Source organism: Chlorocebus sabaeus, chromosome 20 (assembly GCF_047675955.1).
Source record: "Chlorocebus sabaeus isolate Y175 chromosome 20, mChlSab1.0.hap1, whole genome shotgun sequence".
Lineage (NCBI taxonomy): Eukaryota > Metazoa > Chordata > Mammalia > Primates > Cercopithecidae > Chlorocebus > Chlorocebus sabaeus.
This window is the reverse complement of record NC_132923.1, coordinates 26960222-26988020: the sequence shown is the minus strand read 5'-3', so window position 1 is coordinate 26988020 and position 27799 is coordinate 26960222. Positions and strand designations below refer to the sequence as shown.

Here is a 27799-nt window from a genome sequence, read left to right as displayed (position 1 = left end):
TTCCTCTTTTTCTTCTTCATACCAGCTCTATCTGTGGTCTTATTTTCTTTTTCGCATTTCTCATTTCTCCCTGTTACCTAACTCTACTTCTCTGTTGTATTTGTTGTATCTGATAACTGGTCAGTAGTACTGTATTTATTCTCTTCCCTCTCTCTGTTGGCTTTTTCTCTGTCTCAGTTATTGATTCTTTTAGTTTGTCCCTTTTCTCTTTCCCTCTTTAATTTTATTCCCCACTGTCTGTCTTCCTTTATTTATCTCCCTACCCTTTCATTTCTTTTTTTTTTTTTTTTTGAGACAGACTCTCGCCCTGTCACCCAGGCTGGAGTGCAGTGGTGCAATCTCAGCTTACTGCAACCTCCACCTCCCGAGTTCAAGTGATTCTCCTGCCTCAGCCTCCCGAGTATCTGAGATTACAGGCGTGCGCCTCCACACCCAGCTAATTTTTGTATTTTTAGTAGAGATGGAGTTTCATCATGTTGGGCAGGCTGGTCTCGAACTCCTGACCTCATAATCCGCCCGCTTCAGCCTCCCAAAGTGCTGGGATTACAGGCGTGAGCCACGGCGCCCGGCCCCGTTTATTTCCCTTATCAAATCAATTGTCATTAATCTTTGGGTCCTAACACTCCTGTGTCACCAGATGCAGTTGACATCATTAATCCCTGTCAGGCCTCCTAAATCATCCAGCTTTCTGGTGTCCACATAACCTAATCTGTAATCCTATATTATAATTTTTAAATGTTTCTTTTTTTTTCCTTCTGTGTGTAAGGTTTTATGTTTATAGCTCCTCTCTTATTGTCCTCTAGTGTTTTTGTTTGTTTGTTTGTTTTTTGAGAGAGAGTTTTGCTCTTGTCACCCAGGCTGGAGTATAATGGCATGATCCTGGCTCACTGCAACCTCTGCCTCCTGGGTTCAAGCGAGTCTCCTACCTCAGCCTCCCAAGTAGCTGGGATTACAGGCACCCGCCACTATGCCTGGCTAATTTTTGTATTTTTGGTAGAGACGGGGTTTCATCATGTTGGCCAGGCTGGTCTTGAATTCCTGACCTCAGGTGATCCACTTGCCTCGTCCTCCCCAAGTGCTGGGATTACAGGCGTGATTCACTGTGCCCGGCCTCTACTCTAGTTTTTTATAGTTGGTTAGAGAGTGTGAATGGAAAAAAAGAAATAGAGCTGGGTGTGGAATAGGTAACTTTTTCACATCTGCTTAAGTGTGGGGGTGTGGGGTGTGAAGTTTAATATTAAGAGGGGCCCCTCCTTTTTTTTTTTTTTTTTTTTTTTTTTTGAGACAGAGTTTTGCTCTTGTTGCCCAGGCTGGAGTGCAATGGTGTGACCTCGGCTCACTGCAACCTCTGCCTCCTGGGTTCAAGTGATTCTCCTGCCTCAGCCTCCTGAGTAGCTGGGATTACAGGCATACACCACCATGCCCGCCTAATTTTTTTGTATTTTTAGTAGAGACGGGGATTTCTCCATGTTGGTCAGGCTGGTCTCGAACTCTTGACTTCAGGTGATCCATCTGCCTCGGCTGCCCAAAGTATTGGGATTACAGGCGTGAACCACCATGCCTGGCCAAGAGGGACCTCTTTATAGACCTTTAGAGAGGGTTTATTGTGGGGAAGCAAGATCAGGTCAGTGGAAGAAATTAAGTGATAAGAAAAAAGTGTTTCCTCCTAAAAGAATATTTATAGATTCAGGACAGCAAAAAAAGTAGTAATAATTCCCTCTCTTTTGAAGTTTCTAAAATTAGAATCGTGTTTTGTTTTTTTTTAAGTAATGCTTAATAAGATTATTTGAATATGTGCATGAGTATAGGTCAAATTTCGGAACCAAGGGATTATAAAGACTTCAAATGTTAGATAAAGCACCATACCTTGCATGTGTAGAAGGACATGCTCACTGTTGAGTATGTTTGCCAATTTGTCTAATATTTCAACTTTTCTCTTTCATTTGTTTAAAATTTTATCTTTGAAAAGAAAGGGAGGGGCATATAGATCTCAGCTAAGGTTTCTTTTTTTTTTTTTTTTTTTTTTTTGAGGTGGAGTTTTGCTCTGTCGCCCGGGCTAAAGTGCAGTGGCACCATCTCAGCTCACTGCAACCTCCACCTCCTGGGTTCAAGCAGTTCTCCTGCCTCAGTCTCCCGAGTAGCTGGGACTACAGGCACACGCCACCACGCCCAGCTAATTTTTGTAGTTTTAGTAGAGACAGGGTTTCACCATGTTGGCCAGGATGGTCTCAATCCCTTGACCTCATGATTCACCTGCCTTGGCCTCCCAAAGTGCTGGGATTACAGGCGTGAGCCACCGCGCCCAGCCAGCTAAGGTTTCTTAGAGTTGAGCCTAGTCTACCGCCATGCCACCCTGAATGCGCCTGATCTCAGAAGCTAAATGAGAGTGGGTTGAGCCTAAATATTACTAGAAAGAATACAGGAAAGGATCATAAAGGAGGAAATATTACTAGGTAAAAACCATCAGAGCTGGAGACCCAGAGTTTGGCAACAATAATTTGAATGCACTTTGGATGGTTTTGTTTTGGTAAGGTGGATGCACAAGTTCTGGTAATTCACAAATCTTTGGAGTTTTTGGTTGTGAGTTCACCTGTGGTCTGAAATGACTTTTGTTTGTTAGTTTACTTGTCCTGATGACTACTTAAGATACAAATGATTGCTCCCTTTTCTCCTTTACTTTTTCTTTACACGTTATATACTTTTAAAATTTTTTATTTTTATAGTTATTTGGAATCTCTCAAGGTAGATAAATATTAGATGTGGTTGGGAAAATCATCCTGTGAGACCTGTGTTTATTTTTAAACAACAAGTAGGGATGGATAGAATAAAGCAAAACAATAAAAATCTCATAATCCATTTCTGTCCTGTCTGTCACATATTTTATGTTTAAAAACTATAACAACCTAGAAAACTATGGCTATGTCCAGGCCTGGTGGCTCATGCCTGTAATCCCAGCACTTTGGGAGGCTAAAGCGAGTGGATCACCTGAGGTCAGGTGTTCGAGACCAGCCTAGCCAACATGGTGAAACCCCATCTCTACTAAAAATAGAAAAATTAGCTGGATGTGGTGGCAGACGCCTGTAATCCCAGCTACTTGGGAGGCTGAGGCAGGAGAATCACTAGAACCCAGGAGGTGGAGGCTGCAATGAGCAGAGATCACACCATTGCACTCCAGCCTGAGTGACAAGAGCGAAACTCCATCTCAAAAAAAAAAAAAAAAGAAAACTGTGGCTATGACTCATGAAGTTTTGGTTACTTTCTTTTCCTCCTGCTGCCTTCCTTTCCCTCTCTCAGAACATTATTATTATTCCTTTAGAGAAATCTAGGGACTGTTTGAATCTTTCCCTGAGGGATTTATTTCCCCCATTAGACTTCTAGACTCCATAAGTGCCTCCATCTCCTCTTCTTGTTCTGCTGTCTGGGCTGAAGGCAAAGAAGATAATACTTTTTCTTAAACTTGATTAATGTTTTACTCCCTTTGAGGTGTTTAGACTTTACCTCTTACGTGCTAGTCTTTTTATTTCTATTTTTATTGTAGGCTTCCTTTAATAGAACGGGAATGTTTTACATAAGCCTGTCTCATAAACCAGTTTTTTTCTCTCAAAAATTATTAGCAATCTGGATGGAGATTTGTGGGCTGGCCAGAAATGATCTTTTCTGGGGATGGTGATGTGTGGAGGAGTGGTGGGGAAGTAAAATCATTTCTCAGCTCAGTTCTGGACTTAAAACGGTAGTGGAATGAGAATGAGCAAAGACTTAATTATAAATTCTGTCATGCTGGCCTGTCAGAAAAGGTCTCTGTAACAACACCTGTTTTAACATAACATGTAATGTGTGTATATTTTAAAGAGATTGTCATCAAGTCTGAAGGAAATGGAGAGTCATCTGTCTCTTTCTTAACTGCTTTCTTCAGGATGATGCCCGACAATTATTTGTTTTAGCTGGCAGTGCTGAAGAAGGAGTCATGACTTCAGAACTAGCAGGAGTGATTAAACGGTTATGGCGAGATGGTGGGGTACAAGCTTGCTTCAGCAGATCCAGGGAATATCAGCTCAATGATTCTGCTTCATAGTAAGTAATTTTTCTCCGTGAAACTATAACAGAGAATAACTTGGTGACACTAGAGAAAGTTTAGTGTCCATCCTTAAGGAAATGTTTAAGTAATAGACACTCTTAGAAGTTTATAGGATGCTTTATAAAAATTGTCTAAGTTTAGGATTATAGAGCCCTTGGTCATTTGTATGATTTGGAGAAAGAAGTTCCCTCTTGGAATGTAAATGGGAGACTTGGCACCACTAAATTAGTTCCATGGCATTTTATTATAAGCAAGTGAAGGGGGAGAGACATCTATTGTGGCTGGGTTCTGAACCTGTTCCAACTCGTAAGTTCTTCTGTGTAAGGGCTTGGCACTGATAGCCAGCTAGAGAGGGAAATTAGAATTGTGGTATTCCTTTTTATGCAGCCAACTCTCTGTGTCTGGGCTGCACCATGGATTTCACTAATAAATATTTTGCCAGATCACAATAGTAGACTTTGTATAGAAAGAGAAGGTTGAGTCATGGAATGAAGTTGAAGTATCTTTTTGTCAAGGATATTATCTTGAGTGTTAACATAGTTTTAGAGAATTTGTAATGAATACTTATATGAAGCTATTACATGTTATCCTATTTTATCTCTTTTACATATACTTATTTATAAAACCTAGATTCAGAATTTTTTTTTTGAGATGGAGTCTCGCTTTGTCGCCCAAGCTGGAGTGCAGTGGCGTGATCTCCGCTCACTGCATGCTCTACCTCCCACGTTCACACCATTCTCCTGCCTCAGCCTCCCGAGTAGCTGGGACTACAGGCGCCCGCTACGACCTGGCTAATTTTTTATATTTGTAGTAGAGACGGGGTTTCACTGTGTTAGCCAGGATGGTCTCGATCTCCTGACCTCGTGATCCACCCACCTCGGCCTCCCAAAGTGCTTGGATTATAGGAGTGAGCCACCGTGCCCAGCCCAGAATGTTTTTTTTAAATGTACTTTTGCGGGGCCTGGTGAGCACTTGTTATCTGTATTTCTCTTTGTACTTTTAAGCATTAAGGTTTTTTCTCCAATATTACTGTTTTCCTACTTTTCACATCATCATTCTAGCTTAAATTGTTACAAGAAGAAATTAAATGATATAGTCAGGCTGTGCATAAGGACAGGGATACATTCTGAAACATGCATCATTAGGTGATTTGTCATTGTGTGAACATCATAGACTATGCATACACAGAATTAGATGGTACAGCCTACTGCACACCTAAGCTCTGTGGTATAGCCTATTGCCCCTAGACTATGAACCTGTACAGCATGTTATTGTACTAAATACTGTAGGCAATTGTAACATAATGGTAATTATTTGTATATCTCAACATCTCTAAACATATAAAAGGGTAATATGGCCCATGATGTCACTAGGGACTAGGAGTGTTTCAGCTCCATTATAATCTTACAGGATCACTAGCATGCATTTATGGAGTCTGTTGTTGACCAAAACATTGTTATGCAGCACATGACTGTATTTGAAAACTTTCTTATTCTTTCAGTGAGAACTTGGGTTTAGAAACGTTTCAGGATTCTTGCCTACCTTTTAATAACATGTTTTAGTTGCAGGTATTGAGAGCTTAAATAATTCTACCAGTGGTCATCAAAAGTAAATTATAATTGCTTTTTTTCATCATTCATTCAGAAAGCTCTGAATCCTCTAACTACATGTGCTTATATTGTAGAGATTTTCATAACAGTTGATCTAAGTTTGCGTCTTTACGTTAGTGATAGTGTTTGGTTTTATAGATCATTAATGATTCACTTATATTGGTGCCATCTGCTCATCAGTTTTCTAGCCTGGAATCAGCAAAGAATATAGGTTTGAAGCAGTCTTTTAATTATTTCCCTGAACAAATTAATTTTTTTTGGACGTATTTACAATTTGTTTTTGGTTTAGATTAAAAAAAACCCCAAACCTCCCCAACTCTTCTGTTTACTGAAAGAAAATGGAAAATATTCTTACTCACTATAGTTCTCTTAATTTTAGTAAATCAAACACCATTCTCTAATGTCCTGTCAAATGGTTAAACACACATGACCTATTAAGTTTAATTGTCTGAGGACTTTTGGTATAGTTTGGTTTTGGTATTATACAGTGCACGGTTAATTTAGTATTACATTTCAGGAATTTTTCTTTACTGAAAACATTTCCTATTCCTATTGTTTTAATTTTTTAAATTGGCCTTCACAGTTTAATTCTGTAGAATTAAACCTACTTTTGTGTCTGGGCACGGTGGCTCACACCTGTAATCCCAGCACTTTAGGAGACCAAGGCAGGCGAATCACCTGAGGTCAGGAGTTTGAGACCAGCCTGGCCAACATGGTGAAACCCCATCTCTACTAAAAATACAAAAAAATTAGCTGGGTGTAGTGGTGAGCATCTGTAATCCCAGCTGTTCAGGAGGCTGAAGCAGGAGAATCACTTGAACCTGCAAGACGGAGGTTACAGTGAGCCAAGATCACACCACTGCATTGCAGCCCGGGTGACAGAGTGAGACTCTGTCTCAAAAAAAAAACAACAAAAAGAAAACAAAACAAAACAAAAACCTACTTTTGTTAATGTATATAGACTCTATACTTTAATTGTCCTATGTTGGATTCATATTTTTTCTTATTATTTATTTCTTTTTTTAAGAGACGGGGGTCTCACTCTGTCAGTCAGGCTGGAGTACAGTGGCACCCTGCAGCCTTGACCTCTTGGGTTCAAGTGATCCTCCTGCTTCACTCAAGGGTAGGAGGATTAGCTAGGACTACAGGCGTGCACCACCATGCTTAGTTAATTTTTAAAATATTTTGTAAAGACAGGGGTCTCTTTATGTTGCCCAGGCTGGTCTTGAACTCCTGGCCTCAAGCGATCTTCCTGCCTTGGCCTCCCAAAGTGTTGGGATTACAGGCATGAGCCACCATGCCTGGCTTCTTATCTTTTCTATGATAGTGAAGATCTGATTCTGTTTTGCCACTTTAGTAACTAGTAACAGGTTTAGAATAGGAACTAATTTAGTCTGTTGATTTGCTATACACATGGTTGGCTTCACCAAGTAAAAGTAAGTGTGTCTTTTATTTAGTTATCTAAATGATCTGGATAGAATATCCCAGTCTAACTACATTCCAACTCAGCAAGATGTTCTTCGGACGAGAGTGAAGACCACAGGCATTGTAGAAACGCATTTCACCTTCAAAGACCTATACTTCAAGTAAGTCATTAGCCTTTTTACTAGGTGTGCCAAATACAGGTATCTTTTGTTTTAGTTTACCATCTCTTAATCAGGGTAAAATTTCTCTGGGCAGTATTCCTTGGTTTAGAAACTTAACCTATTTATCAGCATTGTTTGAATATTTTAACTGAATGGGGGCCCAAACATCTCTTGTTTCTCCAAATAGCATCAAATGTTTGTGTCCATTTAGAGGAATTTAAATTCAAAAATAAATTGTAACTTACCTCCCAGTAAAATTTTTCCTGTGATAACTGGTTTGTTTTAATTTTATTCTTTTCAGCTGCTTGTTAGACTCACCAAAACAGATATTGAATGTTTAATAGGGTAACAATATTGAACTTATGAAAACCGGTTTTTTTGGTTAGTTACATGGTTTTGTTTTGCCATTTTGATATTAAAATAGAAATGCTTTTCTCCCCAGTGTCACTTCTTTTTGGTTCGAATTTCCCTTCCAGTTGAGTGGAATGGAGCAAGTATTATCATGGCTCTTGAAGTAATTTGTGCATAGTGTCATGTACAATTAAGTTCTTAATACAGTGCAGAAATATGGGGATAGAGGTATTTTGGGTTGGTAAGATGACATTTAAACAGTGATTTTTTTTGGTTTGTTTTTAAAATTTTATTTTTTAGAGACAGGGTCTTACTCTGTCATCCAAGCTGGAGTGGAGTAGTGTGATCATGGCTCACTACAGCCTTGACCTCCTGGGCTCAAGTGATCCTTCTGCCCCAGCCTTCCAAGTTGCTGGGACTATAGGCTTATGCCACTGTGCCTGGCTAATGTTTACCAAAAAAAAAAAAATATGTAGAGACAGGATCTCTCTTTATTGCTCAGGCTGATCTCAAACTTCTGGGCTCAGGTGATTCTCCCGCCTTAGCCTCTCAAAGTGCTGGGATTGCAGGTGTGAGCCACCATGCCCAGTCCAACTGTGATAGTTTTAGAGAGAGAAAATTCTAGTATTCTAATACAAATAACCTTCTCATTAGCATCAGTAATTCTTTTTTTTTTTTTTTTTTTGAGACGGAGTCTTGCTCTGTCGCCAGGCTGGAGTGCAGTGGTGCGATCTGGGCTCATTGCAACCTCTGCCTCCCGGGTTCAAGTGATTCTCTTGCCTTAGCCTCCTGAGTAGCTGGAAGTACAGGAGCATGCCACCACACTCGGCTAATTTTTTTTTTTTTTTTTGTACTTTTAGTAGAGACGGGCTTTTACCATGTTAGCCAGGATGGTCTCCATCTCCTGACCTCGTGATCTGCCCGCCTCGGCTTCCCAAAATGCTGGGATTACAGGTGTGAGCCACCATGCCTGGCAGCATTAGTAATTCTAAAACAAGCCTCAGCTTGTCTCTGTGTTAATGGTCTTTTATAAATATTAGAAATGTTTTTTTGGTTCCCATTTTCTTCTTTTGTGACCTTTGAGATTAGGAGTAAACTTTTCTCCTTCAATACACCATGTGTTCTTTAGTTATGTTATTATGCTTATATGTAGAATGTGATGTTCGGCATTATTGCATACAGATGTAACTACTACCTCAGAGCGTGTCAGGTTTTTTGTCTGAAACCAACTCTTACACAGGATTTGTGAAATCCACATAGGGTTTACTTATTACTAGATACCAGTCAGGGTCTTGAAATCCTAATACACTAAACTAGATTTTTTCCTGGTACAGGAAAATAGCAGTTCAGCTCTAAATGCTTTTAGAATAGACTTGCTGCTTATCGTTAGTACTGATGAATTTATTTAGCAAGAGCAGCAAAGACCACATGGATTATCACTCATAAGACAATAAGAATGAGATTTCTTTGTATAAGGTTTGTAATCTACTTATAATTAAAAGTTGTGATCATTATTTAGTGTTGGAAACGTTCTTATTGGTGTTGTTACATAGATCAGTCTTTAGTTAGGCAAAATCCTAACTGTCCTGTCTTTTTATGCCATGATCAATAGCCAGATCTAATTAAGGTGCCACACCTACTTGATTGTTGGCATGTAGTTATCTTGTTATGAAGTACTATCATTTCTTCCTTTTCCTCTTCTCTCTAGGCAAAACTACTATCCATTTATTCAAACATTTATTGAGCATCTACCATATGCAAGGCATTGTGTAATTGCTTACTTGCCTCTCAGTTAATGAGGTAATGTTTATGAAATGTTGATCTCTTAGTGAATGATATTGTAAATGTTAATATGTGCTAAAAGCCCACCTTGGAACTTCACAGTGTTGTATAGACTTTGTAGAGAAAATGGGGGAGTAAATTGAAGTTATTGGTGTGTCTCCCCTTGAGACTTCCATGGTGAAATATATGATGTTAGCCTTCCTAAAACCTGTATTATGACCCTATATTAAAGCCAACTTGTGATTACATCATTTCAGGTGTCATGACCAAAGGTCAAAAAGAATTGTGCAAGATTAACCCAAAGGAAGAGTTGGGTCATAAAGAGATAATTCCTTTTAAGCATACATTGAGAAATCACCGTGTCTTATTTCTTTCAATTTCTGGGCAAAAACATCAATGGAAATGTAGGCCTCTAGTCACTATTGATCTTATACATTAAACCAGTTCAGCAGAGTTTAGCCTTTAAAAATTTTATCATTTTCTTCAAACACAGGTCACAGAGTAACAATTTGCATGTATACGTCATTAGACCTAAGTATCAGCTAAAACACAAAGCAGTGCAGATCTTCTTTTTACTGTAGGAGGTAGTTGAGGATGCTGTTGATGGAAGTTCAGCAGTTGACTCAGAATACCAAGTAAGTCGCCCAGAAGAGAGTATTGGACTAAAACTGATCTGGAGTGGAACATAAAGTTTGTGAACAGTTGAGACTTTGTTTTTATTAATTAGGTTTAAGTAAGGCTTGAAGTTTGGAAATATTGGTCAAGGCTGTTTTTTGGTTATTGGGTTCATAGAATCCTACCATAAAAATATAATTTATTTGTTTTTACAATTAATCTCCAAATTTTTTTTTTAAAGGTAAGGAAAACAAACTTAGTAAGAAGAAGTTATGGAAGCAGGGTGCACATTGGGCATTTATAGGCAAACCATTTTGAGAGTCAGAACATGGGTGCTGGAGTTAGAGTGCCTAGGTTCAGATCCCCAGTCCCTGTTTGTTAGTAGTGTACCTTTGAGCAAATCATTTAACATTGAATGTGCCTCAATTTCTTTATCTGTATAATTGGGGTAATAATAATAGTACTTATAGGAGTGTTACAAGGGCAAAATGAGTTAAGGTGTTTAATAGTAGTGTCTGGCACCATGGTAAGCACTCAATAAATATGCCATTATTATTATTATCTCAAACTGTATTATTTAGCTCTTTGCTTTTCCTATCTTTTCCTCTCCTTCCTTTAATCCATTTCAGTGCTTATTCTGCTGACTTTTCACACATCTGGTACAAGCTTTGATAGAGAGGAGGCTCAACTATCTGTCTAAAATTAGAATCTAGATTATTCACAAATTTTATTTTCTCATATTGTTGTCTTGTACTTTTAGCCAAGGTAATTATTTTGACTGCATTTAGTCTATTCCTTGTTTGTCTTCTATTATAAATGAAGTTTTGAATATGTAATAGTGGGAAGTTTCCTAATTATTTCAGTTTAGGGAGAGGTGTATGTATGACCTTGCTGAATTTGTGCTTTCTTTCCCGTTGCCAGGATGTTTGATGTAGGTGGCCAAAGATCAGAACGAAAAAAGTGGATTCACTGTTTTGAGGGAGTGACAGCAATTATTTTCTGTGTGGCCCTCAGTGATTATGACCTTGTTCTGGCTGAGGACGAGGAGATGGTATGTTGGAGCTTCTGGTAAAAAGCCTGTCTAATGTAACCAGGAAATAGAAAATAACTTATTAGGAAAATTGTCTGCATCCATTTGCTCATTCAGTCAAAACTTAGTATCTTTAATTTTTTTGATCTGTGTCCTGTTACTCTAAAAAAGATGTTATAGGCACATTGAGTTATGTGGAAAGGATGTTAGCCAGCCCTTCCTCCTACCTCCTCTCGCCTCAAAATTACACAAATGAGGACTGACACTCAACTTTATCTTATTGGTGTTTGACTTATTTCCATTAATGCCATTCAGTGCTGCAAAACTTGTTGGTTTGTCTTTTTCATTAAGTTAATCCACTTTTACTATTTGCTACTGACCTATCATCCTTTATTTCTTTTTCAGAACCGAATGCATGAAAGCATGAAACTGTTTGACAGCATTTGTAATAACAAATGGTTTACAGAAACTTCAATCATTCTCTTTCTTAACAAGAAAGACCTGTTTGAGGAAAAAATAAAGAGGAGTCCGTTAACTATCTGTTATCCAGAATACACAGGTAAGAGGTTATGAAAGACTTTGTGGAGGTACACATCTTACTTAGATCGACACTTTGGTGGCATTCTTAAAACTGCCTTTTTTTTTTTTTAGTGATTGATGGAGAGTATTCAGTGGTAGTGGCATTGGCATTAAGCCTGTGATTAAAACCCCCTAAGTCAAGAGTGCCATATCAGACACAATTGAATTTTCTGTGTTTATTTTAAATTTCTCTCTTCATTTTTTGAGGAAAATAAAAAGGAGAAAAAGTAAATTTGGGAGCTGAGCATGGTGGCTATAATTCTAGCTACTTGGAAGGTTGAGGCAGGAGGATCATTTGAGCCCAAGAGTTTGAGATCAGCCTAGGCAACATAGTGACACCCTGTCTCACAAAAAATAAAGTAAAACTTGGTATATGTCGAAGAAAATACAAGGGTAAGTTGTAATCATTGTGCCCAAGAAACTGACATGTAGTTGCCAAGGGACATAAATAAATTTATTGTAGTGTAAAATGTGCATTAACAGAAAGGGAATAGAAGTGGTTACTTCTGATGGGGTCAGTGTAGTCTTTTTCTAGAGCGGCTAAGAGGATGCAATAGAAATCATCAGGCAGACGGGAATAAAAGCATTTTAGAAAAGAGGAATTGCATATATGAAAATATGGAAGTAGGAAAATGGTGTGACCAGTTGTGGAACTCAGAAGGAGTTTGGTATTACTAGAGTTTACAGTGGCAGGGAAGAAGTGGTTGGAGAGATGGTCAGAGATCAACTCATGGAGGGCCTTATATCTCATGCTGAGACAATGATGATCGGTTGAAGGTTTAATATCCTTCCATGATCCATATCATGGGGTACATGATATAGAAGAAACTGTGCTTTAGAAAGTTTATGCAATAAATAATAAAGATAGTAGTAGATTTGAATTAGTAAGAACTCAGGATAGAAATAAAAACTCTTGATGGGGATTAAGGGATAGATCTTAGAACCCAAAGGCAAGAGTGGACAGGTCTTAGAATGGAATTAGAACTAGGAAATAATTGTCAGGAACCCTGGAAGCACTCTTTATCCCTATCTTTTTTGTCTCCTCTGTGTATCTTTTTTATTATTCTTTCTCTCCTTACCAGCTTTCTCTGCTATTCAGTTTATGTGATAACAGCCTAGTCACAGTTTCTGTATCTCTGATCAGACTAGGCCGGGCGTGGTGGCTCACACCTGTAATCCCAGCACTTTGGGAGGCTGAGTGGATCACGAGGTCAGGAGATTGAGACCATCCTGGCTAACACAGTGAAACCCCGTCTCTACTAAAAATACAAAAAAAAAAAAAATTAGCTGGGATGGTGGCGGGCACCTGTAGTCCCAGCTACTTGGGAAACTGAGGCAGGAGAATGGTGTGAACCTGGGAGGCGGAGCTTGCAGTGAGCCGAGATCACGCCACTGCACTCCAGCCTGGGCGACTGAGCAAGACACCACCTGAAAAAAACAAAAACAAAAACAAAAAAAGATAAGACTAGACTGGGATTGCCTGGCCTTGGTTTCAAATTCCAAGGAGAGAGATTCTGGCTATGGTTAAGTCAGGCAGAAATCTGTAGGCCAATCAGTTGAGGTCAGGGGCAGAAATGTAACCTGCCAGGGATGGATCACTATGAAACTAGGACATCAGAGTCAGGTATTTCCAGAGAATAGGAACTCTTATTAGCGGAGACACTGTAAATGCTTTCTATAATAAAGTGAGGCCGGGTGCGGTGGCTCATGCCTGTAATCCCAGCACTTTGGGAGGCCGTGGTGGGTGGATCATGAGGTCAGGAGATTGAGACCATCCTGGACAATGTGGTGAAACCCTGTCTCTACTAAAAATAGAAAAATTAGCTGGGCATGGTGGCGCGCACCTGTAATCCCAGCTACTCGGGAGGCTGAGGCGGGAGAATCGCTTGAACCCAGGGGGCGGGGGTTGCAGTGAGCTGAGATTGCACCACTGCCCTCCAGCCTGGAGACAGAGTGAGTCTCCATCCGTCAGTCAATCAATCAATAAAGTGAAGGGGTAAAGCAGGGTTAAGGAAATGGGAAGAGTCAGAGGTACTCCCAGGTTTCTGTCTTGGATGCTGGTGCTGTGACCTGAATTCATATTTAGGAATGTTGATTTTTAATTATTTATGGAACATCGAAATAATATCTCATGGGGAGTTATATTTGAGGTTGGGGAGAGGTTGGAGTTTGAGATCATCAGTAATGAAAACATGGAAATGGGTGAAATGACCTATGGAGATAATAATATAGAATGAGGAGAAAAAGGACCACAGATAAAATGAGAGAGAATAGCAGCCTCTATTGGCAGGAGAGAAAGAAAGATATCATAACCAAAAGGAGAGCTTAAAAAGTGAGTTGATTAAATATTTCAGTCAACAGTGTTATCTGCAGATAAGTAAGATAAATACTGAAAAATGGCCTTGGAGTTAACAGGAGGTCGGTGACCTGCTCTTGAGAGCAGTGTCAATGGAAAGGTGAGTACAGTGAGTTACAGAGTGGAAAGTGAAGAAAGAAGACAAGTGTAGACTACTCTTGAGCAACGTGGTAAAAGGGAGAAATTTAAGAATGTTTATAGGTTGAGGGCTAAGATCCTATAAGCAAAAGAGATGTTGAAAAAACAGATGTAACTGAAGGAGCAAGATTTGCAAGCAGGTGGGAAAAAAGGAATTAAGAGTCTAAGTAGGATAAATGGATAAACAAATTGTGTTATATACATACAATGAATATTATTTACCCAAGAAAAGGAATAATAATAGATGGTACAACTTGTATGAAACTCAAAACACTGTGCTAAGTAAAAGAGGCCAATACTTCTATTATATGATATATCCAAAATAGGCAAATCCATAGAGACAGAAAGCATATTAGTGGTTATGAGAATTGGGAGAATGGGAAAAATAGGGAGTGATTACTTAATGGGAATAGGGCATTGAAAAAGTTTTGTCGCTAGAGAGAGGTGGTGATTGCATAACATTGTGAATACACTAAGTGCCACTGAATTGTACACTTTAAAATGGTTAAACATCTGTTATGTTAATTTTCCTCAGTTTTTTTAAAAGAGTATAGGTAGAACAATTGATTTTTGAGGAAGAAGCAAGACACCTCTAAGACCAGAAGTACAAATAAGTGCCGATATGTAACATTTTGAGTGAGGTGGTAGGACAAAAAGTTGAGATGTAGTTTAATCCTCATGGCCTCTGTTTTCTTAAGGAAGTTGAAAATGTGGTTACCTGTTCAGAGTAAAGAACAGAGGGAGGTGAGAATCAGGTGAGTTTATAGAAAGCAACCAAGTTTTAGGACGGGGGGAGAGAGATGTAAGACAAGTAAAAGAATTGGCATTAATGTTGAAGGCCCAGCTTAGAGTCTTCACACAAAGCAAAGAGTCTTTAATATCGTATCCATTTTCGTTGTTGTTGTTAACTTCCAAGCCTATCCTCCATTGTCTTCATTCTACGTACCAATTCTTACAGTCCTTATTTGCTAGGTATTAGTATCTGTTCCTAGCAGACAAAATTCACTTTTCACTCATCTGCCTCTAATTTACAGAGGTTGTTTTCCAGATTTTAAGAACTTGCTTCAAGCACCTACAAAGCTGTTTTCCTTCAGTTCTTTAAATATTTTAATTAATATTCTTTTCCTTTCCTTTTTTTTTTTTTTTTTTTTTTTTGAGACAGTGTCTTGCTCTGTCTCCCAGACAGAAATGCAGTGGCATGATCTCGGCTCACTGAAACCTTCGCCTCCCAGATTCAAGTGCTTCTTGTGCCTCAGCTCCACTACAGGTGCCCACCACTAGGCCTAGCTAATGATTTTTTGATTTTTAGTAGAGATAGGGTTTCACTGTGTTGGCCAGGCTGGTCTTGAACTCCTGACCTCAAGCGATCCACCTGCTGTGGCCCCAGGTGTGAGCCACCCCACCCAGCTCCTTTTTTCTTAAGCTCCATTTTGTTAGCTGGCCTTCTTTATATCTTTGTTATTGATATTTTTGTTATGCTTAATGTTACTGAAAATAGCCTCTAGTTTATTGGAATAATGAATTGTCTTTGTTGCGTTTCCCTGACTTTATAGCCAGTTTCTAAGGCTACTCTAAAGGTTCCATAAGTAGACAAGATGGTATAAAAAGCAGGTGATTTAAGGGTATTAATTACAAATATTGTTGAGACAGCTTTTACTTTTGGTTCCTGCCACCTTTCTTTTTGTAAAAAATAAGAGCTTTATTGATATATAATTCAGAAACCCTAAAATTCACTCTTTTAAAGTGTATTGCTTTTCCTTACTTAAATTATTACCTTAAGGCTTTGAAGCTAAACCTCCTTAAAACTGGAATGATTTTGAAAAGAACAATTTACCCTGTTGAATTCCTTTTTTTGTTTGTTTTAATACAAACAATCCCATAGCATTTATTGCCATCTTGTAGTAACATAAGGGTAATTAAAACAATATGAGTAAATGTTCATATTGGACAAAGGACATCTAAAAGCAAACTGTATCCTTCTCAACAATTTCTCACTTCATTGATCCTTTCTAGTTGGAAACACTTTGTAGCAGAGTAACATTATCTCCCTTTAGCATGATCCGACCCAGTTGTTTTCAAAAATATGGAATGCTTCATGAATTTGCGTGTCATCCTTGTGCAGTGGCCATGCCAATCTTCTCTGTATTGTTCCAATTTTAGTACATGTGCTACCAAAGTGAGCACTACCCTGTTGAATTTTTAGTCCAAGATCACTCCAAGGAACACAGCCTGTCTCAGACCTTTGAAGCAGTTGTGTTCCCTAGAAATGCACCTTCCTACTTTCCTAGTTTCCTTTTATACTTTCTAGATTTTTTTTAGCTGAAAAGTCTAAATGAAAGGGTAAAGAGAAACAATGTTATGTTTTCTTCAATCTTTGTGTGTGATGATTTTATTTTAGTTACCATGAGAGTCTACTCTCACGAAGAACCTAATTATAGAAACATCTAATGATTATAGAAATAGAAAATTCTATTCATATTTAATTGGGTTATGTTTCCTCTCCATAAGTAAATGGTAATGGTCTGACTTAGTTGAGTTCAGGCAGCTGTTACAATTTGAACTGAGAGTACCGGGTGTCTGTTTTAGGTTCCAATACATATGAAGAGGCAGCTGCCTATATTCAATGCCAGTTTGAAGATCTGAACAGAAGAAAAGATACCAAGGAGATCTACACTCACTTCACCTGTGCCACAGACACGAAGAATGTGCAGTTTGTTTTTGATGCTGTTACAGATGTCATCATTAAAAACAACTTAAAGGAATGTGGACTTTATTGAAAAGCATGGATGTTAGTGAAAGGTAAAGTTTCATACAAGGTAGTTACAGTGCTATAGTGATGTCTCTTAGCTTTGTAAAGTTTTTCTAATTAAGAATATTCTTCTCTTCTAGTTACTACAGTGTGGAGTGTTGAGACCAGACACCTTTTGCTGTCTTACGGGGCAGCTACAAGCATGAACGGGACCAGGGAATGGCAGCAGCATGCAGAATCTTAGCACTCTTTAGCACAATCTTCTATATTAGGGAACTTTTAATTGACATGAGATGCTAAAGTCAGACATTGGAATTGGAAGAACTGTAAAGTGTGATTTGATCATCAAGACATCACTTGGATTTCTTAATCTTAAATGCTTATGGAAGATGTGAAGTTGAGGTGCTGCATTCTAGAACTTCAATATGTAGCTTACTCTTTTTTTCCCCCTTCTTAACAAACCACCAGTGGTTCATTTTTAGGGTTTTTTCATCAAGAGAAGAATAACTTTACTAAATTTTATTTCTTTATTTGCAAAAGAATCTTTATTAAAACACAATGTTAACTATGCACATGATGTGACCAGATCATCTTGAAAATATTCCTCTTTAGTAGGAACTCTTTGTTTGTAACTCTTGGTGTGGTCAGAATATAATACTTCCATAATTACTTATAATTCTTTCCAGTTACTGGGGCTATGCATACAACTTTTTTGATGAAATTTATGTTATTATCCTGCTCAAAGTACCATTATGGTTTCCATATGGTAATTACATTGGAAAGTTCTGCAATAAGATTCTAGTTCTCTCTTTTCTTTAAGCTTATGGTTGAAGGTTAACTTTGTTTATGCAGATTACCAAATTACTGCTGTGATGTAGTATGATAAAGTCAGCTTCTTGGATACAGACATGCCCGGGACAGCTGCCAATCAGAAATGCAAATTGCTAAATTCCAAACAGAACCAGTGACTTTGCTGCTACATATTTACTAAATTGACCACTTTGATTCTTGCTTGTTTGTCTCAGTTATAGGGAGTTTTGTACAAGGTGCCTCTTGTTTTCCATCTTCATGGCCTTTTCTGTTGAGAGACCTCTAAAGTGTATTAACAGTGCATGCTTTTACTTTGTAAATGTGGTGCCAAATCCCTGTTTGCCATCGTTTTTACTGTAGCAATGTTAACTGTAGTAATCCTTAGTATGTTCTTTTGCTGAAACTGTTGCATTTTGGGACTTTTTTCCACTTTGTCATGTGTACATTTTTAATCTGTTATAGTTGGCAGCAGTATTAAAATGGTGAGTAAAGAGCCCAGGTTTGCTCCTGTTTATAACTAGTCTTTAATGGAAATACTGTCTTCTGTTTCCTTTTGCCTTTGCAGAATGTGTTTTAGCCTTTGTCTGAGAATGGGTTTAGGTAGAAGGGTTTCCTGTAGGTCTAGTCCTTTGGTGTAATAGTATTGTTGAACCTTAGGTTTTATGTTATATCTGCATACGAGTGAATGTGATCATCATTCATTTTGCAGATTTACATTTTGCTTGTGTGGAGAGTTATATTCACTTCAACCTACAGACCCTTTTGTATAATGTACAGCAAATGTCATTAAATATTGAATGCTCAATTGGGGGAATACAAATGAAGAGAATCCATTTTGAGCATTTCAAATCAGAAGTTTGAGCAGTGCCTTTTGGGGTCCAATCTTTTTGGATTGGATTCTATTTCATCTTTTGATGTGACCTTTCACTAGTTTACAGAAAAAGGTTGGTGTCAACAAAAAAGCAAGTCATAGCAGTTCAGTGCCTTTGTTGGTTGTTTTTAACTTTTTTTCTGATTCTTTTTGGAAAATGATAGCTTACAGATGGTATAACTGTATTATATAATGAAATTTTCTTTAGATTTGGGAAAACTTGATCTGAAAGAAAATTATCAGCTTCAATTGGTGATTGATTCAATGCCCACAATGTAAACAGGGTTGGTAGTTCTTATTCATTTTGAATATATCTTTTCCTTATTGTATTCTGTAATATAGGATCATCTGGAAACGAGAACTGGTGGAATATTATTTTCAACTTTAGTCTTTCTATATTGTGGACTCATAATGGAACGGTATTATTGATAATCTAAAATAACCAATAATCCAAAAAAGTTCATTTTATTTTGAATTTGTATTTTCATTTGAATATCTATCTGATATGTTAAATTTTTAGCCCTTCTGTTAAAGAAAAATAGCAGGTCCCCATTTTCTGCCTTTGTACCGTTTACATTTGCTCTCTGTTTGTTTACATGACGATCACTCTTATTTCACCATCCCAAATAACTTATCTAAATGCACATTCCTTGAGGACACGGGGAGACAATTTAAGTAAGTGGTCTTTAATATGACTTAAGTAAAAATCACTTGGACCCATCTAAGAGATTGACTTTTGGCTGGTGGGCTGGCAATCAATTATTATGATTATTTTTTTGAGATGGAGTCTTGCTCTGTTGCCCAGGCTGGAGTGCAGTGGCACTATCTTGGCTCACTGCAAGTGCCGCCTCCCAGGTTCACTCCATTCTCCTGCTGGGACTACAGGTGCCTGCCACCACGACCAGCTAATTTTTTTGTATGTTTTAGTAGAGACGGTGTTTCACCGTGTTAGCCAGGATGCTCTTGATCTCCTGACCTCGTGATCCACCCGCCTCGACCTCCCAAAGTGCTGGATTACAGGTGTGAGCCAGCGCACCCGGCCGGCAATTTATAATTTTTAAAAGGTGATTTTGATTACCAGTCAGGCTTGCAAATCACTGGTTTGTATTGAAACAAAAGATATTTTCTTGTAGCAGGGCTAAAATGTGAGATGAAACATTAAATCTACTAGCCTGAAAAAAAACTTCGGCATTTGTAGTCAAAGAAGCTAAAAGTTGCCTTGTGTGTTTCCTCTGGAGAATGCTGGAGATTTGTGATGGATAATGTTTCAGAATTCAGGTGCCTATGCTTTGGACCATTTAAGAAGCCATTAGTCTCTGTGTAAAGAAGAAATATTCTTAATGGACAGTCCCCCAACCTTATAAATTCAGCTTTGCAACAGATTTTACCTCCTAGGATGAAAATTCCAAAAACTTTAACAATTATTCATAAGTGGATCTTGAGATGACATTTTCATCTTGGACAGTTTGAATTCTAAATCTCTAGTTCACAGTGAATCATTTTTTAAATTTTTACTGATGGATCGTTATTTTTCACAAGGTACTACATTTTTACAGTGTAAGACTAGATGGGACCAAAATTTACAAAAAAAAATTTCTTGTCTTGTTTTTTAAATTTTCATATATATTCTATTTGTTGTATATACACATTAGACTATTTTAAAATAACAGCTGGTTTTTGTAATTCATTCAGTCGCTCTATATTCTTATATTCTGGTCATTATTCTCTCATTTATAGCTGTGACATTCTTTGGACATTGCTTCCCTGGCCTGATTAGTTACTTAATATAATTTTTTCATTTGCTTAGCATGTGTACATAGTTCTGGAGTTTCCTGTTGCAGAACTCCTTGCTGTATTGCAGTCATATATAAGGTAAAGTCAGCCTCTTGTTCCTATTAAAAACCTACCATTGATTATTTTCCCTTTTTATGTGTTCAAAAAAAAAAAAAAAAAAAAAATCAGCAGCCCTCTATTCATTTGTATAAACCTAAAACGTCACTGTTTTCCTTGAGCAGTAGTACTTGTGGGATCTTTCCTTTTCATGTGTAATACTGATTTTAAGAACAATGATCTTAGTTTGCCAGTGCCAGGTAATTATTGTGTTCTACTTGAGGCTTCGTAGTGCAAATCAGAGATCTGACCTGGATCACCCTCAGCTCTTTACATAGCTTTATGGTCATCATATTTTGTTGTATTGCTCCCAACAAGCACAAGAGAAAAAGGCAGGCTGCCTAGAGACCTCAAGTTCAAAGATGATTTTGCTGACAACTGTCAGGGAGTAAAAGAAAGGCTTTTTCAGGCACTAGAGAACTATTTTTAATGATGATCAAGGTCTTTATTCCTTTATGTTTTAGTTTTTAAGATCCCTTCTCTCCCTCCTTTCCCCTCAGTTTTCTCAACATTTATGAGTTAGTTCTGCTGAGAACGACATACTTCAGAACATACCAGGATAGGGCAGGTTTTTCTCTTGTTTTTCTTTTTTCTTTTCTTTCTTTCTTTTTTTTTTTTTTTTTGAGACAGTCTCGCTCTGTTGCCCAGGCTGGAGTGTAGTGGCACCATCTCTGCTCACTGCAACCTTTGCCTCGTGGGTTCAAGCGATTCTTGTGCCTCAGCCTCCCAAGTAGCTGTGATTACAGGCGTGTGCCACCACACCTGACTGACTTTTGTATTTTTAGGAGAGACAGGGTTTCACCATGTTAGCCAGGCTGGTCTCAAACTCCTGACCTCAAGTGATTTGCCTGCCTCGTCCTCCCAAAGTGCTGAGATTACAGGTGGTGTGAACCACTCCACCCACTCAGGGCAGTTTTTTTTTCTGATACCATATCAGGCCTAGACCTGGGCTGACTCAGATCTTCTCAGGAATAAGAGGTAATAACGAATGTTAAACAGCAGTAGTTACCTGGGGTACGTGGTTAATTTGATTTAGCAGATTCTTTGGCTAAACCCTAGTAAATTAAAATGTCTGAGCCAGGTCATGGGAATATACATGTTTTTAATACATTCCTCAGGTGATTTTGATGTAGCCAATCTGGGCCAACATTTGGGGACAACTGAGTAGGACCTAATACAGGTTGAGTAGCCCTTATCCAAATCTCTTGGAACCAGAAGTGTTTGAGAGTTTAATTTTTGTCATGTTTTGAAATATTTGCATTATATACTTACTGGTTCAGGATTCCAAATCCAAAAATCTGAAATCCAAACTGCCCCAGTGCGTGCTTCCTTTAAGCATTATGTTGTCACTCAAAAAGCTTCCGATTTTGGAGCATTTTAGATTTTGGATTTTCAGGTTTGAAATGCTCAATCTATATTAAAGATCAACACAGGTGGCCGGGCGCGGTGGCTCAAGCCTGTAATCCCAGCACTTTGGGAGGCCGAGACGGGTGGATCACGAGGTCAGGAGATCGAGACTATCCTGGCTAACACGGTGAAACCCCGTCTCTACTAAAAAATACAAAAAAAAAAAACTAGCCGGGCGAGGTGGCGTGCGCCTGTAGTCCCAGCTACTTGGGAGGCTGAGGCAGGAGAATGGCGTAAACCCGGGAGGTGGAGCCTGCAGTGAGCTGAGATCCGGCCATTGCACTCCAGCCTGGGCAACGTAGCGAAACTCCGTCTCACAAAAAAAAAAAAAGATCAACGCAGGCTGGGCACAGTGGCTCATGTCTGTAATCCCAGCAGTTTGGGAGGCCGAGGTGAGCAGATCACTTGAGGTCAGGAGTTTGAGACTAGCCTGGCCAACATAGTGAAACCCCATCTTTACTAAAAATACAAAAATTAGCCAGGCATGGTGGTGGACGCCTGTAATCCCAGCTACTCTGGAGGCTGAGGCAGGAGAACGCTTGAACCTGGGAGGCAGAGGTTGCAGTGAGCGGAGATGGCACCACTGCACTCCAGCCTGGGCGACGGAGTGAGACTCTGTTGTTTTTTTTTTTAAAGTCAACACAAACATTGAAAAGCAACTTCAGTGCACAAATAACCTCAAAATCACTAGTGAATGACCTATTTTTTCCTGAGAAGAAGTACCATTTGTACATGACTTAAAGTGCCTTCTACCAAGAAAATTACTGAAGACTGTTGGGTCACATAACATTCCTACACTTTGGATACAGAGTATTTAGTTTTATACAAAATTAAGACAACAAGAAACCTAGGATGTCCAAACATTTATTTCATTTATTTTACTGCATTTATGCAGTGAAAATTGAAAGATACACCAAATTAAAGATAAAACCTTGTGACAGATAACGGTATATGTAATAACATGAATATTTATTTACACTTCCTAGAGAAAGCAAAGCTAACTAGCTCTAAACTAGAATGAAAGTCATTTTGAAATGGGTAAGGGGGTACATAAGGGGAATGATTGAGTCACATGTAAAAGCCTTTGTATGCCCAGTGCTAGTGTTTTTCTGAAATCCAGTGAGAATCACAAGGTACCAGAGATAATCAAATATTAATAAATATTAATACACTACTGGGATAGACGTATCTCAGTGTACTAGCATTCACTAAGCTGTAAAATCGTTGACAGCAGGAATATTAAATTATGAACAGCCTGGTTTATCTGTCTCCTCTTACCTTTTACCTCTCTCTACCCCCAAAATTCTCCTTGAGTTATCCAGACATTTTTACTAAGAGGCTTATTTATATGTAAGAGAGATTTCCAGTAGACATAACAAAACACAAGAAATTACCTGTTCTGTTTATTCTTGCTCATGTAGGATAAAGGTCCTAAGACCTCTCAGAATCTTAAGAGGTTGGAGAGTTGTTTGGAAAGCTGGGTTCTGGTCTTTTCTCTGCTTCCAACTAGCTATGGAATCTTGTGTATTCTTTCAGTCTTACATCGCTCATCTGTTATCTAAAGATGGACTAAATTATTCCTTCCTGCTGTGGTATTCTGTGGCTCTCATCAAATAGAAATAACATATTTGAAAGTGCTTTGTAAATGTTATGATACTCAGGATTATACTCCACAGGGAAAAATAAAAAATCCTAAGGCAGCACCAACAAAGGTATTCAACATAGCTAGTGGTCTTTTACAGCGTTACTTTGCCCATATTCATTTTGAAGACCTGAAATGTAGTTGAACTATAAATTGCTCTAAAATTCGTGAAGCAGGGTGAAAAAGGTCTTTGCTTTGTTTTACATTTAAATCCAGCTGTCTATCTTCTGCTTATACTAGTGATTTTTCCTGGCAAAAAGAAAAGTTCCCTTCTGCAGTCTCCAGTGTCTTCTGACCTCACAGAAATGTCTTCATGCTTTTACCTAGCAGGACCACCAGAGGCTCTGTCACACTTGCAGTCCCTGGCCCAACACCGAAATCCTGCTGGAATCTGTGCTCCAGGGGCTGTGCCGGGTAGAGAGGGCAGTGGGAGGTAAGAGCTCTTCACCCTTCACCACCTTCTCCACCCAGCATGGCCGGCACACTTTGGTCTACGGCACATCTCCAAGTATAGAGTGGGTTTTGAATGCTGTTATGTCTCACTGTGGGGATGGGAAGGAATACTCTGATTTGGACTATTTGGGGGTGTATACATGTGAGTGGATTTTATTATCAGAGTAGGAGCTGTTTCAAGTTAACATGTCTTTTATGTTGCTTTTAAGACAACTTTTATGCCGCTTTTATCCATTCTTCCTTTTATCCACAGAAATACAAATTTCTAATTATAGTGTATTTTTTCTATTTTAAAAATTGTGATAAAGCATATATAACATAAAATTTGCCATCTTAAGTATACAGTTCAGTGGCATTAAGTACATTCACACTGTTGCACAGCCATCACCATCATCCACTTCCAGAACTTTTTTCGTCTTCCTGAACTGAAACTCTACACCTGTTAAACAATAACTCCCAGGCCGGGCGCGGTGGCTCAAGCCTGTAATCCCAGCACTTTGGGAGGCCGAGACGGGCGGATCACGAGGTCAGGAGATCGAGACCATCCTGACTAACGCGGTGAAACCCCGTCTCTACCAAAAAAACACAAAAAACTAGCCGGGCGAGGTGGCGGGCGCCTATAGTCCCAGCTACTCGGGAGGCCGAGGCAGGAGAATGGCGTAAACCCGGGAGGCGGAGCTTGCAGTGAGCTGAGATCCGGCCACTGCACTCCAGCCTGGGCGACAGAGCGAGACTCCGTCTCAAAAAAACAAAAAAAAACAATAACTCCCCATGCCCCGTCTTCTTTCAGCCCCTGGTAACCAGCATTTTCCTTTGTCTCTATGAATTTGACTATTTTAGATACCTCATATAAGTAGAATCATAGTATTTGTCCTTTTGTGTCAATCATATTGTATTTTTGTCTAAAAAAGGAAAACTTTCAGATTTATGTGAAATGTAACGTAATTTACATTGGATTTATTGTTGGTAATGTCTCTTTAATCGTGCTATACTAGGGAAGTACATTATAGTCTCTCCCTCTAAGAATATGAAGAGGAAATTTTACCTTCAACAAACAAGCAAACTTAGTTATGTTTTTGTGATTTTATGCTATTTTCATATTCTATTTTGAGATCTATTTGTCTTAGCTTGGAGATGGTTTTGTTAAATGTCCATGATTTAGAGATGGCATAATGAAAAAATAACCAAGAATTTGGTTGGGAATGGGAGGAGCCTAGAAGAACGAGAAATTGGCTTTGATTTTATATTGTATGGTGGGCTGTTGGTAGCTGGACGTCACCACAGGCTTTGGATTCAGAAGACCTGTTTTGGAGTTCTAGTTCTGCTACTGCCTAGCACTGTGATCTTGATGAAGATACTCTTCCTCCCTGGGCTTCAATCTATAAATTGCTAGTGTTGGGGATGGAATATTTTGAAGTTCGTTCTAACTTTAGCAGTCTTAAGAATTAAGGTTGCAGTGCCAGAAAATAGGGTTAAATATTTGTTTCTGATCTGTTTACCAAAAAAAACTTGATGGCTTAAAGTAAATAATTCATCAGTACAGTGTAAATTTAAAATGAGGCAAAAGAAGAAAGATAATGACAGCAGAATATATGACTTTTTATTTTAATCTTACAGCTGTTTTATATAAGAACTTTTCATGAATACAGTCAAAATGTCCATGAGATAAAAATAAGCTAATTATGAAGGAAAAGTACAAATGCACTTTTTCTCTAGCTCTAACATGTAAGGTTTGGGAACAATCGTTGGGCCTGACAAACAGTTAAGCTAGGGTAAGGGTGAATGCCTCTTCTGGAAGCCTATCAAGAGCATCGAAGTGAAGTCCTCTTACCTTTAATCACGGGAGAGCCCAGTCTGGACCAAGAGTTTGAGAAAATTATTTTGACTTTGTTCTAAGGTAATAGGTGAATGGGCGCTCAAGGGCCCCTGTTGCATTTCATGTAGACTTGCCAGAAGAGTTTTAGCTTGAAAATATCATAAGATGAATATAGGCAGATCCCAACCTCAGTAAAAAACAGCTATATAATGTTGCTTTAAGTGCTACTATCTTATCCTCTGTCCTCCAAGATGAACGCTTTACATAAAGTTTGTACAAGGTGGCTTGTGTGAGTTTGTTTATAAACCAGATAAAAGTTGGGATATCCACCAGCTATCCCAAAAGAAGGGGACTAAATACAACCCTGTTTTAGTCTGCTAGAGACTTGTCTTCTGACAGAAGACCTGTCCCACTGGCTCTGCTTCTGTACTAGTACCATAAGGCAGGTTCTATGTGAACATTAATAACCAAGGATCCTGAGTTAGACTTATAATTGGGTCGATAACGAATTTGCACCTAGATTGAAAGACCAAGGAAAAGTTAATAAAATAAGCAACAATCTAGTACTATGTGAGGGAAAGTAGGGCTGTCCTATATGGAGATGGAATAAATGGGATAAATTACGTTTGGGGCCTGAATAGACAAGAGCATGGCTGTATATTGAGGGTTCTTAACCTGGGGCTTCAGAGCTCCATGAGTCTACAAAGAGACTGTTTGATACGCTAGTTTTCTTTGTAATTCTCTGAATTTAATTTTATGTGTTTAAAAATATGATGAAAAGAGATACATGGTATCATCAGACTGCTGGAAGGATCCATGATACAAAACAGATTCAGAACTCCTGTATGTTGAGGTAAAGTGAACAGGTTAGTAATGGTTGCAGCATGATATTCAGAGTAGTTCCTGAACAGCTCTTGAATGTGAGAAGTCTTTCCCAGGTTTTTTGTTTTGTTTTGTTTTTTTGAGATGGAATCTCACTTTGTCGCCCAGGCTGGAAGTGCAGTGGCATGATCTTGGCTTACTGCAACCTCTGCCTCCTGGGTTCAGGTGATTCTCCTGCCTCAGCCTCCTGAATAGCTGGGATTACAGGCATGCCCCACAACGCCTGGCTAATTTTTGTATTTTTAGTAGAGATGGGGTTTTGCCCTGTTGGCCAGGCTGGTCTCTTGACCTCAGGTGATCCATCTGCCTTGGCTTCCCAAAGTGCTAGGGTTACAGGTGTGAGCTACTGTGCTTGGCCAGGTTTGTTCTTTGGCTTGTTTTTTCATCAGCAGTAGCCAGAGTAGTTTCTCGGATAATTCTCCCAAGCTGCTTTCTTTTTAGGAAATCCGAAAGACTATTAAATGAATTTAACTATTAAATGAATTAATTTAGCTACAAATTTATTCTTGTGTATTTCAAGCTCATATGGCTCTCTAGTATTAATACTGCTAGTAGCAGCCTAAGTGTGAGTGGGTGTTTCTGGCAAGGAGCAATTTCCATTTTAATTGACATTTTCTTCTATGTACTAAATTTTGGATGCCAAGAGCTTTCCTCACTGGTAGTTGTAAATGCTAAATCTATATACCTAACTTCATCACCTTCTGTCAAGATAAATGCAAACTGCATTTCCCCTCAAAGGAGTCCAAAGGAAAACTTGTTGGCGTGTTTGGGGAGATGTTGTTTACATCCACCATCACATGGACCCAGCTGCAAAGATTTTCAGTGCCTAAAACAAGCTCACCTGTCTTGGTTCTTCTGAAACATGTAGCAGTTGAAATGAAAGTTTAGAATTGTTCACTTGTTCCAAATTCTATGACAGAGAAGCGGCAGTAGCACAATCATTAATACTCTAAATAAGAGTATTTGATGTCCTCTAAGTTTATTCAGAAAGTATCTTCTGTAGCTAAGAAACATTTGTAGAGATAAAGGTCTGTTTGATAGGGGCAGAGGGATAATCTTTGCTTAATAAAGATGATCGTTTTGGGATGTGTGCCTTAGAAACTAACAAACTCGCATCTTCTATCCAGTGATCCAGATCTCTGAGCTAAGGCACATAG

General features: G+C 38.7%; 1 protein-coding gene and 1 non-coding gene across 2 annotated transcripts in view; one reads left to right on the top strand and one right to left on the bottom strand.

Moving 5' to 3' along the window:
- Nucleotides 1-20465, top strand: part of GNAI3 (G protein subunit alpha i3) — a 48225-nt gene extending 27760 nt beyond the window's left edge. Inside the window, exons 4-9 of the mRNA XM_007977682.3 lie at nucleotides 3914-4071; nucleotides 7143-7271; nucleotides 10941-11070; nucleotides 11455-11608; nucleotides 16709-16921; nucleotides 17012-20465. Coding sequence (XP_007975873.2) covers nucleotides 3914-4071; nucleotides 7143-7271; nucleotides 10941-11070; nucleotides 11455-11608; nucleotides 16709-16899 — 762 coding nt within the window. The 3' untranslated portion in view covers nucleotides 16900-16921; nucleotides 17012-20465. The remainder of the gene's footprint in view (nucleotides 1-3913; nucleotides 4072-7142; nucleotides 7272-10940; nucleotides 11071-11454; nucleotides 11609-16708; nucleotides 16922-17011) is intronic.
- Nucleotides 16200-16306, bottom strand: LOC119624536 (U6 spliceosomal RNA). The gene has a single exon (XR_005240702.1). It is a non-coding gene; the product is annotated as a U6 spliceosomal RNA (small nuclear RNA).
- Nucleotides 20466-27799: the final 7334 nt, after the last annotated feature.